At 43.2% G+C, this 18,680-nt stretch overlaps 2 protein-coding genes and 1 pseudogene across 4 annotated transcripts in view; all 3 read left to right on the top strand.

Annotated features, from left to right (window-relative positions):
- LOC146705307 (scavenger receptor cysteine-rich type 1 protein M130-like) overlaps window positions 1–482 on the top strand; it is a 65,920-nt gene extending 65,438 nt beyond the window's left edge. The window contains exon 20 of the mRNA XM_085462952.1: window positions 14–482. The gene's annotated coding sequence lies outside the window, so the exon portion shown is untranslated. The remainder of the gene's footprint in view (window positions 1–13) is intronic.
- LOC146705306 (E3 ubiquitin-protein ligase TRIM21-like) lies at window positions 279–3,289 on the top strand (annotated as a pseudogene). The gene is made up of 3 exons (XR_014921332.1): window positions 279–336; window positions 530–575; window positions 1,126–3,289. The product of XR_014921332.1 is annotated as an E3 ubiquitin-protein ligase TRIM21-like (transcript).
- Window positions 3,290–7,141: 3,852 nt separating this feature from the next.
- The window catches only part of mfhas1 (multifunctional ROCO family signaling regulator 1), a 28,785-nt gene continuing 17,246 nt past the window's right edge, over window positions 7,142–18,680 (top strand). For both annotated transcript variants that reach the window (XM_085462956.1, XM_085462955.1), the window contains exon 1: window positions 7,142–10,479. In XM_085462956.1, coding sequence (XP_085319082.1) covers window positions 7,527–10,479 — 2,953 coding nt within the window. In that variant the 5' untranslated portion in view covers window positions 7,142–7,526. The remainder of the gene's footprint in view (window positions 10,480–18,680) is intronic.

Raw genomic sequence — 18,680 nt, 5'->3', positions numbered from 1 at the left:
CTGAAATGTGTAGAGATAGATCACCCACCAGGGAAGGCGGTGAGGCAACATTTTAAAAATGCAGTGTAACACTGGAATGTGGATCATTTACACTGCAGTCAAACAGGCCTCAACATCAGCTTATGACTTCTTGGTAACCACTGGTCACTATGGAAGAATGTGGATTGCTTCACTGGCAGTCTTCTGGTGAAATTGGTGCTGCACTGAAAAGCTCCCTCGCTTTGGTGTCTGCAGGCTGACGAGCTCGCTGCAGTTTGCATAGAAAACACAGACTTGTCTGCAAAAGTTTGCCAACTGCTCACAGACTACGTTCAATATCCTTTTATTTCCATTTATGTAAGAAAGACATTTTTAGTATTTAGAAGAAATAGTTGCTGTGATGTTTCATGCTGTGTTTTCTTTTTAATTACTCCTTTCTTGACTCTTCTGGCTTTTATTATCCACTTTTCCTGTTTGCATCAGCCAGTAAAGGCTCACATTCACTTCATTCTGTAGTGTCATGTGTTTGCATTTGATCCTTGGCCAACAGGATACTGCTCCCTTCATCCAACACTAACATCACAGAAGAACACAAGGTTATTGTCTGCTTCCTTTATCCTTAATAAAATGTTCTGAGTCATTTTCAAAATAAATATGTGCTTTAATTGGAAAAACATTTATTTTTTGTAAAGTGGTATGTTATAAAAGTATGTCACGCATCAAATAAACTAATGGATGTATACTCTGAATATAACACAGAGAAGGAAAAGTTTATAGTTTGTAACACTCTAAACAAATATTTAATTAAGAAGGATAAGTTAAACTTTTGTAGATTTTGCTATTAAATTGTTGGGACCAGAAAGTACATTACACATTATTCAAGAACCATCAGAGGTTGATAATATGCCAGTCACCTCAGGTGACTACATGGAGTCATTTTGGAGATTTACACACTTTTTATATTCACCTGCAGTTTTGGTCATTGCTCATCACTCTGCTTTTTACAGGAATATAAATCCTATCACAGTAGATAGATAGTAACTCTAACTGCTGACAGACACATGTAAAGAGTACAAACCTGACACTTTTTTCTTTTCTTTTTTTTGTGAATTTAAAAAAAAGTGTTTCTTTTTTTTTCTCCGTCAGAGTGCAGACATGTCTGCTGCCAGCAGTCTGCGATCTGAAGATCAGTTTCTGTGCTCCGTCTGTCTGGATGTGTTCACTGATCCAGTCAGTATACCATGTGGACACAACTTCTGCAAAAACTGCATCACTGAGTACTGGGACATAAATAAGAGGTGTCAGTGTCCCATGTGTAATGAAACTTTCAACACTAGACCTCATCTGAGGGTCAACACCTTCATCTCTGAGGTGGTCGCTCAGTTCAAATGTGAAGTTCAGCAGAAGGCCAGCTACAGCAGCTCAGAGCAACAAGCTGCCAAACCAGGAGAAGTTCCCTGACATCTGCACTGGAACCAGACTGAAGGCCCTGAAGTCCTGCCTGGTGTGTCAGGAGTCCTACTGTCAGACTCACCTGGAGCCTCATCTGACAAAGAAAGGTCTGAAAAGACATCAGCTGATTGATGCTGTGGAGAACCTGGAGGGCAGAATGTGTAAGAAGCACGATAAACCTCTGGAGCTGTTCTGTAAGACTGACCAGACATGTGTCTGTGCACGCTGCTCTATTTCAGACCACAAGAACCACGAGTTTGTTCCTCTGAAGGACGAATATGAAGGAAAGAAGGCAGAGCTGGAGAAGACAGAGGCTGAAATTCAGCAGATGATCCAGAAGAGACGACTGAAGATTCAGCAGATCAAAGAGTCAGTGAAGATGAGTAAAGGTGATGCAGACAGACAGAAAGCAGAAGGTGTTCAGGTCTTCACTGCTCTAAAGAAGTCTGTCGATAGAGGCCTGAAGGAGCTCATAAAGGAGATCGAAGACAAACAGGAAACAAAAGAGAAACACGCTGAAGGTCTGATCAAAGATCTGGAACAGGAAATCTCTGAGCTGAAGAAGAGAAGATCTGAGGTGGAGCAGCTCTCACGCTCTGAAGACCACCTCCACCTACTCCAGCTTCTTGTCCCTGAAAGCTGCTCCACCCACCAAGGACTGGAGAGGAGTGAGCGTCCGTCCACCATCATACGAGGGGACTGTGGTGAGAGCTGTGGCTCAGCTGGAGGAGACGCTCAGGAAACTTATGAAGAAGAAGCTGTTTGAGGCTGAGCTGAAGAGGGTCCAGCAGTATGCAGTGGACGTGACTCTGGATCTGGATACAGCAAATTCTAAACTCATCCTGTCTGATGATGAAAAACAAGTGCACTGTGGTGATGTGAGGAAGAAACTTCCTGACAACCCAGAGAGATTTTCTTACTGTGTTAATGTTTTAGGAAAGCAGAGTTTCTCTTCAGGCAGATTTTACTTTGAGGTTCAGGTTAAAGGAAATACTGCCTGGACTTTAGGAGTGGCCAGAGAGTCGATCAACAGGAAGGGAAAAATCCCACTGTGTCCTCAGGATGGTTTCTGGACTGTGTGGCTGAGAAATGGAAATGAATACAGAGCTCTTGCTGGTCCTCCAGTCCCCCTCTGTCTTCAGTCTGGTCCTGAGATGATAGGGGTGTTTGTGGATTATGAGGAGGGTCTGGTCTCCTTTTATGATGTAGGTGCTGCAGGTCTTATCCACTCCTTTACTGGCTGCTCCTTCATTCACAAACTCCACCCATTCTCTGCACCTCTGATCATCTGTCCTGTCAATCAAACTGAGTCGATCAACGACTGATTTTATTTGATGAACTGATTGATTTTTATTGAAGGGAACAAATGAACATATTCAGAGTAAATACTCTACATTCTCCATGTTTTCTATAGAATCTGATTATCGGGAACTCTCATTCACACTTTGATTTTATTCTCATGGTTTTAAAGGTATAATTGAGACTCGAGCTGCCAGACAGGAGGAAAAGAGGACCCGAAAGGAGGTTCATGGATGTAATGAAGCCGAGCGTTGGTGTGTCAGTTAAAAGTCTGTCAATCTGATTCTAACTGGCTTCTGTTGCGCTTCACTTGCTTTCTCTCCATGTAACACCACTTAAACGTAGATGACCACAGTCGCAGCGTCCATTCAGTTATACGGAGATGGCGCCCTGTAGTGGTCACGGCAGAGTTCATCGGCACAAAATGAGACGTTGGAGTTTTGCTCAGTGTTCATTTTTATCAGGTTTTGAGTTTTTGGAGACTTGAATGAAAATACTTTAGGTGAACTTGTGTTTTTTATTTGTGCTCTGATGAATAAAAACATTAACATTAATAGACTTTCTTCTATTTGATCTTTTTTTAATGCTGCCATTTAAATTTTCTACGTGCACACCTTTATAAGAGGGAAAAGTAGCAGGCCGCATGAGAAACCACCTGCATGTTCTCTTAACCTAGCGTAAGTTCAGCAAATTAGCATATTACAATAAAGTGCTGCACTCAACAGAAAAACAGTTTAGACTAAAAACATCCAACAATATTATAAAAATATAACCAACTGGGTTTGAACCTTTTTTTAGCACCTTTACTGCATGCAACTGTTCTGTAAACTGGAGCAGAAACAGAAACTCACCTCTGCCCAGCGAGGCCTCGGCTGACTGAGGAGAGTAGGAAGTGACACACATGGGAAGTCAAAGGTCACACAAACAAAAGTTCACAAAAATACAAATACACAAAATAAACATATAAATATTCATGAAAAATAATGATAAAATCTTTCTAATGCACCTGTTACACGAGCAAAGAAATCAAGGAAATGAGATGAGGAGAGATGATCCAAAAGCAGAAGGGGACTCTCATCTACATGGATGTAAAAATTACCACCAATAATTATTTAATCTTAGCTGAGCACTAACTCAGATAAAAGTCTGAGATATCTGACAGAATACATGTTTGCACTAAATAATCGTGCAAACAAACATCTTCCTTCTATATGTTAAAGTGAAGTGAGAGTGAACATCTGGCGACAGATGGCCGCCCCTCCCTGAGCACTAGTTCTGCTGAAGGTTCTTCCTGTTAAAACTGAGTTTTTCCTTTCCACTGTGACCAAGTGTTTGTTAACAGGCATCATCTGATTCTTTGGGTTTCTTTGTATTACTGTAGAGTCCTCATCTTACAGTATAAATCAGAATCAGAAAGAGTTTTATTGCCAAATGTTGAGCAGATTTACAACATTAGGAAATTGCTGCTGTACTTTGTGCAAGACATACGATAAGACAAACACTTAAAGATAAAAAGAGCTAAGCAGATTGATATATACATGAGTGCAGGTGATGATCAGTGCAAGAATGGAACAGGTGCATAGACCACAATACAGGGTCATGTGTCTGAATCAGAGTAAGTGGTGGGAGTTTATCCACCGCAGATGTGACAGTAGTTAAGAAGCGCTTCTCTGGTGTAAGAATATCCAGAAAAGTGTCCAGAAACACAAATTATGCAAAAAAACAAGACGGAAAATACGCCTGCCAGGGCATCCATTCGCTGCGGCATCTTGGAAAAGGAAGCACATTGAGGAGACTGTTGTGATTTGGCACAATAAAAATTACAGGGCATTGAAACACTTCTTTCACTCCCTGACATGCAAATCAGTTTATACATTTTATGTAATGTGATTTTTCCTTTTTTTTTTTTAATTTTGGTTGATATTCTGTTGCTCTCCATTAAAATGAAAACTACCATAACAATTAGAGACTGTTTATTTTTTTGTGAAGGAGAACACTAACGATTCAACAGAGAATAAATAATTATTCCCTTAAAAGGGGTAGAGGTTGAACTAATTCCATTCAGAGGGGAAATGTGAAAAAAAACAGGTCAGTTAATTGGCCTTAAGGTCTCTGATGATGACAGATGCACCAGTCACCCGTGAACAACTGCACTGTAAAATCAAATTAGTTCACAGAACTAAAAAAAAAACAAAAAACAATGCAAAAAATCTAAGTAAAGCTTACTTAAAAGAACTACGTTAGGACAGCTTACTCATTGCAAGTATACAATACTAAGAATAACTTGATGTTTCTGACTGTGAAATACGAAATGTTTACCCACAGATAAACATTTCAAGTTCTACTAAATTAAAAAACAATTTGTAGCAACTTGCCCAATAATGTTTACCACTCAGTTGATGTCTTTCTGTCCAACAGCTCCATTTCTAGACTTGTACGAGTTTGATGTAACGTGGGGAGTGCTGGTCCCGAGCCTCAAAGACAGTAAGAAACAAGTACAGGGACCAAAAAATTATTTAGAAGCTGTTTTGATCCCTAATGGTTGTGCAGTCATTATAACTTACAAGACAGAAGGTCAATGTAGACCTCATACAACCAAATTAGACTAAAAACACCGTCTATTACTGTGTCTGAATGTGTGGTACCGCCACTGTCAGTTTAGGCCTAAATAAATACGTGTTTAAAAAAGAACACCTAATTTAAATGTAATCATTACATGCTTGTTAAAAGCTAACATCCAATATATAAAGTTTCTAATAAGCACAATGACCTGATAAAACATGTGGCAGTGCTTACCCAAAATGTTTCATATGATTCAAACATGGGATTTAATTTAATTCTTTAGAAGGACAAGCTGAATTACTTTATTTTCAACTATAAAGCCAACCTAGACTTTAACTATTTAACAAGCCGGTAATCTGGTTATGGCTTTGGACTTTCACAACAAAACCTGTCTAAACACGTTTTGTTACAAAAAACCCACTTGAGATCTGTGACATTAATCGATGTCACAGATGTTGAAAAGCAATCACAAAGCATTGAAATAAATACAGGGGTCAAAATATACAGTTCATATGTTATAAAGGTTTGTATGGATTAAAAACAAGCCCCGCCCCCTAACGGCTGCATCTTCTGAATAAGTTTCATCTGGGCTCTTATAGCTGCTCACTTTTCTATTTCAAACAATCAACAAAAAATGTATACGATTTTTATACAAGGTTTTTAAAGCTGCAGGGTTCATTTTTAAGTAACATGAGCTGAGATGCAGCAGCATGCACACTGAGCATCGGTGATATGAAAAGCTAGGCTAAAACTGGCTAGTTAGCAAGTTCATAAACCTGGTGCTAAACTGAGAGAATGCACAAAAACAGTTTGAATACATTTCCAGTTTACTTAGTTTTTCTAATTTATATCAACTCAAATAAACTGAGTTGATCAGCTTTTTGAAAAGTACCGGTAACTTACTTAAACTGAGCTCTAATAACAAGTTGATAAAAATGGAGTTTGGTCTACTTAATTAAACACAATATTAGATTTTATGCCATCAGTGGAAACATCAAAGCCAATGAGATATCCTATTGTTTTGTCAGCTTGCAGTAGTCTGGAAACAGCTTCAGTCCCAACGTGCTTTTATAGGTAGAAAGATTTCAGGCAGAGGACAAATAAAGATCTGTGTGTGTGGATTTCAGTGTTGTAGACAGATGTGGTCTTACATGTGTTGCAGATGTAAGCATGACAGGAGGAGAGAAGCTCCTGAGTGGTGTGTGTAAGACTGCAGGTTATCAAGGTTACTCAGTTTAACAGTATGATTGCAGTATCAAAAACATCTAAAATGCTGTGAATAATAAAAAAGAGAGAAACTAATGAAATTCCAACCAGAATACTGAAATGAGTGAACACACTCTAACACTAAGCTAGAACAGCTCTGTAGGAGACGCCTGGGAATTAAACGTGCTGTTTGGTGTACTTCCACATCATGACCAGCACGTGGAGGCAGAGTCCTTCTTCTGCCGTCGGAGAACTCACATTTACAGTCTTTTCGGGCTCATGTTCAGACTTTATCACTAATATTATCACCTTTATTCTTTTATTTTTTTACTCGCATTTATCCTCTTTGGACTCTGAACCTCTGCATGTGTAAACATGAATATTCAGACTACATTTATAAATTCTGCGTTCATCAGCTGATCGTCTCTCTCTGTCTCGGCAGAAATGTTTCTGTCGAACTGTTCACTGTTTTTGTGTTTGGTCTGAATTTCTTTGCACAGTTTAGGAAGCTTTCACCCTCCGATTACTTTCCCTTCTCCTCCACCTCCTCCTGCTGCTCCCCACAGCGCAGGGAGGAGGAGAAAGGGAGGAGGAGAGAGGGAGGAGGAGGGCTCAGAGATCTGACGCAGTGAGCGGCTGCTCCTTTACTTCCACTCCCCGCTCCCAGGAAGCGACACGGAGGCTCGGAGAGCGCTCACAAACGCGCACATCCACCAGGACGGAAAGAGGCGGAGGACGGCTAATGGAGGCGATGAGGGCGGCGGCGATGACTGGAGGAGAAACGAGGCTCCGGAGCTTCGGTTTAAAGCCGGAGCTGTGAGCGCTGAGGTCTGCCTTTATTGTGTGCTGAGTGGCGCAGGAGAAAAGGATGCCTCCGCGGCCGCGCACACGCCTCCCGCTCCTCTCGACAAACTCGATCATTTCCCGACTCGAAGCGGATCGTCTGCCCTCTCAGGAGGAGGGTTTGTGGGTGAGGAGCGCGCTGATTTCTGAGGGACTCCGTCCACCATGCTGCCCGCTCAGGATCCATGAAAACTCTCAATGAAAACAAGGAGAAGGAGGAGGAGGAGGAGGGGTCCGGCTGCAGCGCCATGGAGGACAAGGAGAACAATCTGAAAACGGCCAGGCTGTGGAGGGATGCCGCCCTCCGCTCCAGGAAGCTGCGGAGCAACCTGAGGCAGCTCACTCTCTGCTCCAAAAACAACCAGATCATCCTGCCAGAGGACATAGCCGACATCGAGGCGCTCAACCTGGGGAACAACTCCCTGCAGGAGCTGCCGGACGGCCTGGGATCCTCCCTGAACAACCTGCGCGTCTTGGTCCTCCGCAGGAACAAGTTCAGCTCTGTCCCTAGGGTAGTGTTTGAGCTGGGGTGGCTGGTGGAGCTCGACATGAGCCACAACTGTTTGAGGAGCCTTCCTGAGGGCGTGGGGCAGCTGAGAGGGCTGAAGAAGTTGTGCATCAGCCACAACAAAATCCAGCACCTGCCAGCTCAGGTCGGAGCTCTGCAGTCTTTGGAGGAGCTCGACATGAGCTTTAACGACCTGCACGATTTCCCCAGGTCGTTCTCCGGCCTCGCCCACCTGCGAACTCTGGATGCAGATCACAACAAGCTGAACCAGTTTCCCCCCGAGATCATGGCCCTCAGTGAGCTGGAGGAGCTCGACTGCTCTGGGAATAAGTTTGAGGTGTTACCAGTGGACGTTCGGAAGCTGCAGTCCATCAAAATCCTGTGGCTCAGCAGCCTCCACATGTCCTCCTTACCCCACACTTTCTGTCACCTGCAGCACCTGGAGAGCCTGATGTTGGACGGGAACCACCTCAGAGAGCTGCCCCCCTCCTTCGGCAGCCTGCAAAGACTCAAAATGCTCAATCTGTCCTCAAATGACTTTGAAAACTTTCCCCAGGTTATTTTGAGCATAACGGGATTAGAGGAGCTTTACCTGAGCAGGAATAGACTGATTCATATTCCAGAGGAAATCGGCCAGCTGGGGAAGCTGGTGAACCTGTGGCTGGACAATAACAGCATCACATATCTGCCTGACTCCATCGTGGAGCTGGAGAATCTGGAGGAGCTCGTTTTACAGGGTAACCAAATAGCCATTCTTCCAGATAATTTTGGAAAGCTTTCCAAAGTGAACATTTGGAAAGTGAAGGATAACCCTCTGATCCAGCCACCGTACGAGGTGTGCATGAAGGGAATCCCATACATCGCAGTGTATCAGAAGGAGCTTGCACACTCTCAGTTTGCCGTGAAGCCGCGGCTCAAACTGGTCCTGATGGGGACCCAAAACGCAGGGAAAACCCGGCTGAGGCAGAGCCTGGTGAGCACGCAGCAGGACGCCAGCAGTAACCAGGGAAACAAAGGAATTGAAGTCACCAACTGGGTGGCAGACGCTGATCGCCACCTCACGTTCCTTGTGTATGACCTGTCAGGGAAGCAAAACTACGACCTGATCAAACCCTTCTTTCTCTCCCCCGGTGCTCTCTACATTCTCGTCATCAACCTCAAAACGTACTCGCCCAAGAACTTTTACACCCATGTTGGGTATTTCCTTCACCTGCTCTGCGCCAAAGTGCCCCATGCTGTAGTCTGCTTGGTGGGCACGCACACAGACCTGTGTGCGGAGGTGGAGGTGGAGGAGAAGACTCTGGACATCCACAGGCAGATTGGCCTGCAGGAGAAGAGGGACATCCAGAGTTTAAGGGGGCTGGCACTGCAGGTGGACCAGGCTCTGGAGCAGGGCTACAACGTCCGCACCTCCAGCCCTCACATCCTCTTTTACGGTGTCACTGACAAAAACCTGAGGCGCCGAAAAGCCCAGCTGCAGTACATGCTGAACCACCGGCTGCAGATCCTCTCTCCTGTCCTGAGAGTTTGCTGCACAGGTGCTCAGAGGAACATCCCAAGGCTGAGGGAGAAGCTCATGTCCGTTGCAGAACACAGGGAGATCTTCCCCAACCTCCATCGTGTGCTGCCAAAGTCCTGGCAGATGCTGGAGGAGCTGCACTTTAAGCCCAAAGACCTGTGGCTCTCGTGGTGGGACTCAGCCCGGCTGGGCCTGCAGGCAGGGCTCACTGAGGACCGGCTGCAGAGCGCTTTATCCTACCTGCACGAGAGTGGGAAGCTGCTCTACTTTGAGGACAGCCTCACGCTAAGGGAATACGTTTTTCACAATCTTCCACGATTCATCGCAATTCTCAATGTGTTCTTCCAGAGGGATGAGTCCACCCTGCTGGACCGGCTCCTCTCTGAAGGGGAGAGGGGGGACAAGGGGCGAGTGAGTCTGGTCATAGAGGACGAGAAGGGAGAGAACCTCAGGGTCACCCATCTGCAGCACCACGTTGAGGGCTTCCTCCAGCATGGACTCCTACCCTCTAATGTCATCCGCTTGCTCCTCAGACCGCTCATCCAGACCCAGCAGGACCTCCATCTCATCATGGAGCTACTGGAGAAAATGGGGATCTGCTATTGCATAAACAAACCCCGCAGCAAGCCTCTGAATGGCGCGACTGTGTGGTACAAGTTCCCCAGCTACGTCAGCAGCGAGGAGGTCCAGGTGGATGCTTCAGCCGGCGGGAGCTCTCTGCCTCTGTGTAACTTCTTCTCTGTGGAGCAGCTGCACATCCAGTACAGTTTCCCTTTCCTGTTTCCTCCTGGATTGTTCGCACGCTTCAGCGTGCAGATCAACAGCCACGTGGTGCAGCGTTCAGACAGCAAGCACCAGATCTTCGCTTATCGGGGTAAAGTTCCCGTGGTGATCAGCCACCGGCCTGCCAAAGGAAAGCTGCAGGTGGAGACTCTTTCCATCGCCAGCCACGCCTCACTGCCCAACATCTGGACTGCCTGGCAGGCCATCACTCCACTGGTGGAGGAGCTGAACATGCTGCTGCAGGAGTGGCCCGGTCTGCACTACTCTGTACATGTTCTCTGTTCCAAGTGCCTCAAGAGAGGGTCGTCCAACCCACACGCCTTCCCAGGTAAGACCTCATTAATCTCCGTTTCACTCACCAACAGTCAGGATGGGGCTTTGTCCCATATACATGCAGATCAATCACAGACTCACTTATAGCTGTTTATATTAACACTGTTATATGAGTAAAAGTAAAAGTACTTCTGAGTCACTGTGTGACCCTTTTAACTGCTAATGGAAACCTGAATGCTGGATGCACAGGGCCGGACAAAAACTCCTGCAGGGCCACTGGGCAGGGATAGGCCCTCCAGACCCCCCCCCCCCCCCCCCACCACCACACACACACACACACAAATGTGTGTGTTATTATTATTTCTCAAAAGAAAACAGACAGATGGCAAGGACCGAGAAAAACTTTCTTTATGTCAAAAATTAGGAAATTTCTGTACTGAAACAGCTCAGTAGAGTAGAATAAACTAAAACAGCTCATAGAAGTAAAATAACTTAAGCTTTCATACTTAAGAGCTACTTTAGTTATATTTTTGTCACATTCTGTTTTATCGAACCATTATTTTGTTTTATCATTAATTATATTCACTATATTTCTGAGTGAGAGTAAATCTCACCGTTGATCTTATACAAAAACACAAAAGCATATGTTGTTTGTAATAAAAAATGAAAACTATTAAAGCTCATTAAAGTCAGTTAAAATGAAGTGAAAACATAATGTATTTTAATATGTATAGTGTGCTTTAATGTATTATCATTATTATTATTATTCCATTTTCTAAATGTAATAGTTTAAAGAAGATCGAGGTGATTTAAATGTTTTTCATTTAAAATTCCTTTATGTAGGAAACTAGTTGAGCTTGTTTCTTCAGAGGTTTTCAGGGTGGCTCTGTGAGTCTGGAGTCTGAGATGATGGATGTCTGATCTCTGATTTCACCTCAGCAGCAGTGCCTGCTTTTTATTCCTTTTTATGACTTATGGGGCGACTTTTATAGGAGTAAAACTGGCTAACAGCAGCAATGGGTTAATGACCCAGTGGAAGGTTGGGTGACTTTGTGCTTCACTGATTGCCTTTTTTAGCACTTTGGGCCGTTTATTCCATTATACTGAAGAGGAAGCAGACGTTTCTCCAAACGACGCTGTAGACCGAAGGGTTTTGAGTTTTCTTTGAGTGTAATGGACTTCACGGCGTTTCTGCTTCCTGTTTGACTTCACTGTAACATGAGCGTGACATTTACCTCCACAGATTCGCTTTAGTGCTTCTGCGGCTCCTGTTAATCAGATTCAGTCACGCCCTGAATCTCAACGAGGCTCCATGAAACATGCAGAGGATGCCTCATAGAGCCGAACAAAAGCCTCTGACATCAGGTTAGACAGAGAGGAGGAGGAGGTGCACAGAGGTGCAGGATGCCCCCCTCCCTCCCCCTCTCCCAGCCTCGGGGACATAGTTAATCCTGCTCCTTGTGTTTGCAGCTGCAGTGTGACCTGCTTTCAATGCTGCACCCGTAAAGTGGTCAGCAGAGTCACGTGATGCGATGTAAGGTGTCGCTTACATCATTTATTGGATTTATTCACATTAGATCATCAGCAGCCCAGCGCAGGCTCACTCAGCTCAGAGCACTTTTTAAAGGAAGAAAATTGGTTTTCTGACACACACACTCCCACAGGAGGAGATGTGCCACAGTCCTTATCCTGTGGGGAAACACCCAGAAGTTTCTCTTTAGTCCTCATGAAGCTCCAGGAGGTGGAGTTGATATTTACTGTCATTTAAACAAGCCAAATAACCAGCTGACTAATCAATAATCAAAGTAATCGTTTGCGTGAACGTCGATCAATGATAATCAGACTGATGCAGACAAAAGTCTCTGTCTGCTCTGGGAGATCTTCAGGCTCTGATCAGGATCAGCAAGTTGGGGGACAAAATAAAAGAGTGGAAGCACAAAGGGTGTTTCTCAAACACGTGAGGTCAGTACCGATAAAGAAGTCGTCTGATATTCTCAGTTTTAGTGCTGTGAATCTGCTGTGATATTCATTTTTATTATCTAAAGTAGATGTTCTTGATGAAGCTGATCTGCGTTGTTTCATTCATGCTTTAGTTTGTGTCGCTGAGTTTTTGGGGTTTCTTCTCCCGACTGTCACCGGGTTCTGCACAGAGCAGTCTGCATTTTCTCTCTGACCTTTCAGTTTAAAGTTCTTCTGACGTGACACGTCATGATTTAGTTTTTCCACCTTCTGTTGTCCAGTTTTGTTTAGTGTGTGAACTGCAGCCTCACTTTCCTGTTCTTACTGACAGGAATGACACAGTGTGCTCTTCAATTGCTGCAGCTCATTTGCTGCTAGGTTCAAAGATACTGTTCTGCATACTTTGGATGTAACAGGTGCTTATTTGAGTTCCTGTTACCTTCTATCAGCTTGCTTTCCATAGAGCGGCAGTATTATATTTTTTCTGTAAACTCAGAGATGTTTGTGGGAAATGGCAGCACATCAGCAGTTTCTGAAACACTCAGACCGACACCATGCCACACTCGGTGACTTACTGTAGATCAGCTTTCTTCATCAGTCCTATCCCCAGTTTGAACTTCAGCAGGCATCTCGGCCACGTCTACATGACTAAATGCACCGAGCTGCTGCCACGTGATTGACTGATTAGATACTGATGAGCAGTTGAACAGATATCTCTAATAAAGTGGCTGAGCGTCAACCCCATTTTGGAGTCGGTGCAATCAAATTCAAAACATTCTCATCCTGAGGTGTCACATGGACCCTGCAGATCTTCACCTGCTGCTCAGTTTTAATCAGCATGTTGGTTCATTAACCCTCTGCAATGAGAAATGTCGAGTCAGTTTGAGTAAGTTTTCTTGCAGGGTCAACAAAGAACTGTATTTAAAGTTAAGTAAACACACCCTGCTTGATAACAGAGGATGATGAACCCTGGGAATGAAAACCGCCCATCATATCTGACTGTAAAAACTGAAACACATTTTTTAAAATGAGCAAAAAAAAAGATCAATAATTGTATAATAAATGTGGATTGCACAACACTGGTCACTATATTCTTCATTTCCAGTTAATACAGCTGCTGTTATTGTGTATATATTTATTTATATTTCTTCATACATTCTTATATAGTTCTATATTGTGTATTTTGTTGTACAGTTATTTCATTTTTAACCTTAATTTATATTTTATTCCTTCCTAGTTAAATTTACACTTTTTAATTTTTCATATTTATTTCCTATCTTATTCATAGCCTTTTCCTTTTTTTTTCTTTAGGTCACGAGCAGTTGTCCAAGCATTTCACTACATATCGTACTGTGTATGACTGTGTACGTGACAAATAAAATTTGAATTTTGAATTTGTAATTTCAAGGTGGACCCTGCCTGGTCTGAAATATTTGATGCAAATATGATTCATGATGTTCAACGAGTCGTTTTATAGCTTATAAGAGAGAGAAAGTCCTCCGTGAGAGCTCCATGAGCTCGAACACGTCAGGCAGTTCTCTTTTTCCTTTCATTCGTGGAAAAAGAAAGCAGATCTTCTTCTTTTTCTTTTTTTTTTTAAAGAGAACAACTTTGTTAGTGGGCAGCCATGGAGTCACTTCCTCCCAGACATCAAACTCAGAAAAAAGGGTTTGTTTTGCAGGGAAAGTCCAGCAGCGGCTGTCAGAGGAAACAGGCTTCAGGTTCAGTGAGCGGACGCAGGTGCTGCCCCGCTTCACGATTAGATAACAGAATGTGGACAGTTTAGAGTTCTTATGATTATTTTGGTGTAAAGGTTTGATTCATGTCACAGGAAAAAAAAAAAGAAGACAAAAAGATCTAGAATCCTTTAAAAAAATGAACACAAGTAAACTCTGAACAGAACGTGCAGACGTCACGGTTAGCTGGTCAAAGCTCGGCTGCTGCCAGAAGCAGCCAAACTGCAGTTCCTCTGACGTCCAGCAGAAACTCCAGCAGTGACTCAGTTTTCTTACTGTGGGTAACAAAAACCAGAATAGGAGATTGTGGGGATCCACTCTATTATCAATCTTCTGCTTTTTATTCATATTTAAAGATATACTTGTTTGTTAAAGCACAAAATGTTTCCTCCTTCATGACACCTGTATGGAGGAGAATGTTTTCATAACTCACCTGTTTTAAGGCTTAAACTTTGCATGATTATGGGTGTGGCTGACAGGTAGATGGTTGTAGTTGTTACTTGTCTTCGAGGCTTCACCTGAACTGGATCTGTGGAGCGTGTTTGTGCTGTTGGAGACTTTTGAAGCATTTTTAATGACCTGATCTAATTAATAACGTGGCTGCAGTGAGGTAATTGTACTAACAAAGCATCCATGAAGCTTCAGTTGTGCTGAGTGAAATTTGAGGGTTTTGATTGGATGTTGCTGAGAACAGTTAGCAGGTATCTGAGTCTGTGGATGCAGACTAACCTGGTTGTTTAAAACTGTACTCTGTGGTTTGATTATCATCACTTAATGAAAGAGAAAATCTTCAACATGTGTGAAAACTGATATTCTATTATTTTATTATTTTATCGATAGAGGTCAGGTGGTTTTTTTGGGGGGGGGTTTTAAACGGTTAAACAGGATGAGAGGAGCAGCTGTTATTGGATAATCGAGATCAGCAGGCAGTGAGGAAAAAAAGGGACTTGTTTTGGTCCTCTAACAGTGTCCACAAACACACACACTCTCATACCTTTGCAAGCAGATCTGCCCGTTAACGCTGGTCAGCAGAATGTTTCTTCGGGCCTTTTATGGTCATGATATTTTTGGCTGCCGAGTGTTGATCAGTTCGGCTCCAGGGAGTCGAACAGACTAAACATAGTTTGTTCTCGCTGTGGAAGGAACTGAAAAATGTTTGCGTTTTCTCACACTGTGTTGTGTTTCCTCCGTTTGTCTCGCTTCACTGTGACCTCAATGCAAACTCTGCAGCAGGTTCGACCCGTCCTTTGGGGCCCCGGGGTGCACACTGTACATGGCACTGTCATTATTCCCTGACTCACCTGTGAGCTACGCGGATGATTTCTTCATCAATTTATCAGTGATATCAGTATGACTGACCACAGTTCTGATATTTGATGATCCGTTTTTTTAAATTCATTTTTATGTGAAAACTTGTTGTTTTCAAGCTCTGAGATCTGAGGCTTGTGGAAATGATGGAGGCGTCCAACTGAAACACCTATTTGCGATTGCTTTGTCAGTTTTCAGTCTATATATCTTTTTGAAGCACAGATCATCTGTTACAGGTTTTTTTTAAAAACATTTAGACTGTAAAATAAAATGGTAATAATTAGTCAGAGGAGCTCTGTGTGCACATATCGAGCAAAAATACTGTTTGTTCTTCACTGTGAAACACACCACGCTGATGGCTCAACTGTTTGCTTTTGACTGAGTGCACACAAGTGTGGTAAACCTGTGACCTTCACCTCACAGAGTTCACATTGACTGTGCAGAAACTTCTAAAACGGTCTTTATCAGCCCGACTCTGGGTCCTTAATAACAGTTTTGTCGTTTAAAGGTTGCTTCTGATAGCATTTCACCTCTGACCAGCTGTTAAAAAAGAGGGAAAAGTTGTAAAACTGTTGAGTTATTTTAAAATCTAAGAATTATTGTAAGATCATGCACTTTCTGATTTGTAGTGATGCATGCGCTCATCATTCTGTTGCTTTCTTCTACAATCTGCATGTGGTGTATGTTGTCCATCGTGTGTGTGTGTGTGTGTGTGTGTATGTATATGTGTATATATATATATATATATATATATATATATATATATAAAAAATAATTAGGGGGTGCAACGATATTCTTATCGATATTGAACCGTTCGATACAGTGCTTTCGGTTCGGTACGCATATGTATCGAACAATACAAAATTTGTAATTTATTTTATCAACTTTCCTTCTGACGATGCTGTCTGTGTTGAGCGCTCAGTGAATCTGCGTTCGACTACTCCGCCTAGGCTGCACTGTCGAGCGCAGATCCACTGAGCGCTCCACACAGACAGCATCATCAGAAGGAAGAGCGCAGGGCAAGCTAGCGAGACAGAAGTTAAGCTCTCCTTGCAACATGGCAAATTGAACTTCCCCCACTCTCATTCAGATCTGGCGTTTGGAATTATTTTGGTTTTCATGTGACGTATGACCCTGAAGGTAAGCGCGTCATGGACTAAAGTAAAACAGTATGTTGGATGTGCCATGCAATGCTTAATTACATGGGTGGGAGCTAGCGTGTTAGCGCAGTTAGCTCCTTAACGTGTTGGCCGTCTAGCCCCATGCACGGGGCGATCAGGGGTAGCTCCTTAACGGAGATTTGCCGTGTTGTGGCGTTAAGGTCATTTCAACGAGATTAACCTGAAAGCACTAGTGGGAACACAACGAATATGACTGCACATTTACATCATCCTAGTGCAAAGACAAGTGGAAGCAGACAAAAATGACAAGCATGCTACAAACTTTACCCGAGTCATTTAGACAGCCGTTAGCACATGATTCTCCTTATGGGGACCTGATATGTTTAATATGCTGCTGAGAATATAGCCCAGAAGAAGCGGATAGTATAGCTTTTATTTTGGAAAGAGCCATTTCTCTGTAATAAACTCTCTTTTCCAAAGATGAGTGATTCCTCAATCAGATACAGGGCTCGCGATATCGCTAGCCCGACGTCCTGGAGCTAGCGATTTTTCCAGTCGGGCTACCAAAATCTATCTCTGCCCTGCCCGTCGGGCTATCATAGGAAGGAAAAATATATGGCAATGCTTTTGCATTCTTTCGGAAATGTAGCTGGGTAATTATGTCATTGGCATCGGTGAGCCACTGTCAATATGTGACATATTGAAGTCGCGTTTGAATTTGCGCTTGTTTTTTTGCTTTCACTTTGCAATCGTGCGAACTGTGTATAGAGAGCGACAGCACTGATCTGTGAGTGATGATAATTTGTGCACCAATTCCTCTGACATCGTCTTATTAATCGTTAGCTTACTATGCAAACATGACAAGTGAAATCTCCCGCAGCTTAAACATGTGAGAGGTTGATCGCGCAGAGAATCGCTGAGCTTATGTGAGTCCGTGTGTAAAAGCAGCAGGATATATATTTTAGTTCTGCTGAGCCAAATAAGACAGGTCAGGGTGAAGAAGTGACAGCCAAAGAAAAGCTTACCACAAAACGGAGAAGTTATGACAAATCAGACTATAAGGCAAAAAGAAAGTGCAGCTTTATGGTTTCATGGACAAAATAATTTCTGTGGCTGCAATATGACGAGCTAAATAACCAGGGGTGCACATAAGTGGTCCGCAGGTGCGCATTCGCTGTCAAAATAAAAAACACGCACAAGGGTTAGGGTTAAATTTAAAAACTGTACTTTTGAGTTAAAATATATATTTATAATTTTAATAAATGACAAATTAAAAATGCATGAAATATCGAACCGTGACACCGAAGTATCGAACCGAACCGTGAATTTTGTGTATCGTTGCACCCCTAATAAATATATATATATATATATATATATATATATATATATATATATATATATATATATATATATATATATATATATATATATATATATATATATATATATATATATATATATATATATATATATATATATATATGCATATATGCAGGCTGTGTAAAGATGCCCCAGAGACAATCCAGCACATAACAGCAGGGTGCAAGATGCTAGCAGGCAAGGCATACATGGAACGCCATAACCAAGTGGCCGGCATAGTGTACAGGAACATCTGTGCCGAGTATAACCTGGAAGTCCCGAGGTCAAAATGGGAGATGCCCCCAAGGGTGGTGGAGAATGACCGAGCTAAGATCCTGTTGGACTTCCAGATACAGACGGACAAAATGGTGGTGGCTAACCAACCGGACATAGTGGTGGTAGACAAACAGAAGAAGACGGCCGTAGTGATCGATGTAGCGGTTCCGAATGACAGCAATATCAGGAAGAAGGAACACGAGAAGCTGGAGAAATACCAAGGGCTCAGAGAAGAGCTCGAGAGGATGTGGAGGGTGAAGGTAACGGTGGTCCCCGTGGTAATCGGAGCACTAGGTGCGGTGACTCCCAAGCTAGGCGAGTGGCTCCAGCAGATCCCGGGAATAACATCGGAGATCTCTGTCCAGAAGAGCGCAGTCCTGGGAACAGCTAAGATACTGCGCAGGACCCTCAAGCTCCCAGGCCTCTGGTAGAGGACCCGAGCTTGAAGCCCATAGCACTCCATAGCAGATGTAGTGTGTAAGCAAGCATCATCTGAT

The sequence above is a fragment of the Copadichromis virginalis genome, linkage group LG7 (assembly GCF_057382275.1).
Source record: "Copadichromis virginalis isolate Kocher_CV1m ecotype Utaka linkage group LG7, C_Virginalis_male_GT1.1, whole genome shotgun sequence".
Taxonomy (NCBI): Eukaryota; Metazoa; Chordata; class Actinopteri; order Cichliformes; family Cichlidae; genus Copadichromis; species Copadichromis virginalis.
This window is presented reverse-complemented; position numbering and strand designations above follow the sequence as displayed.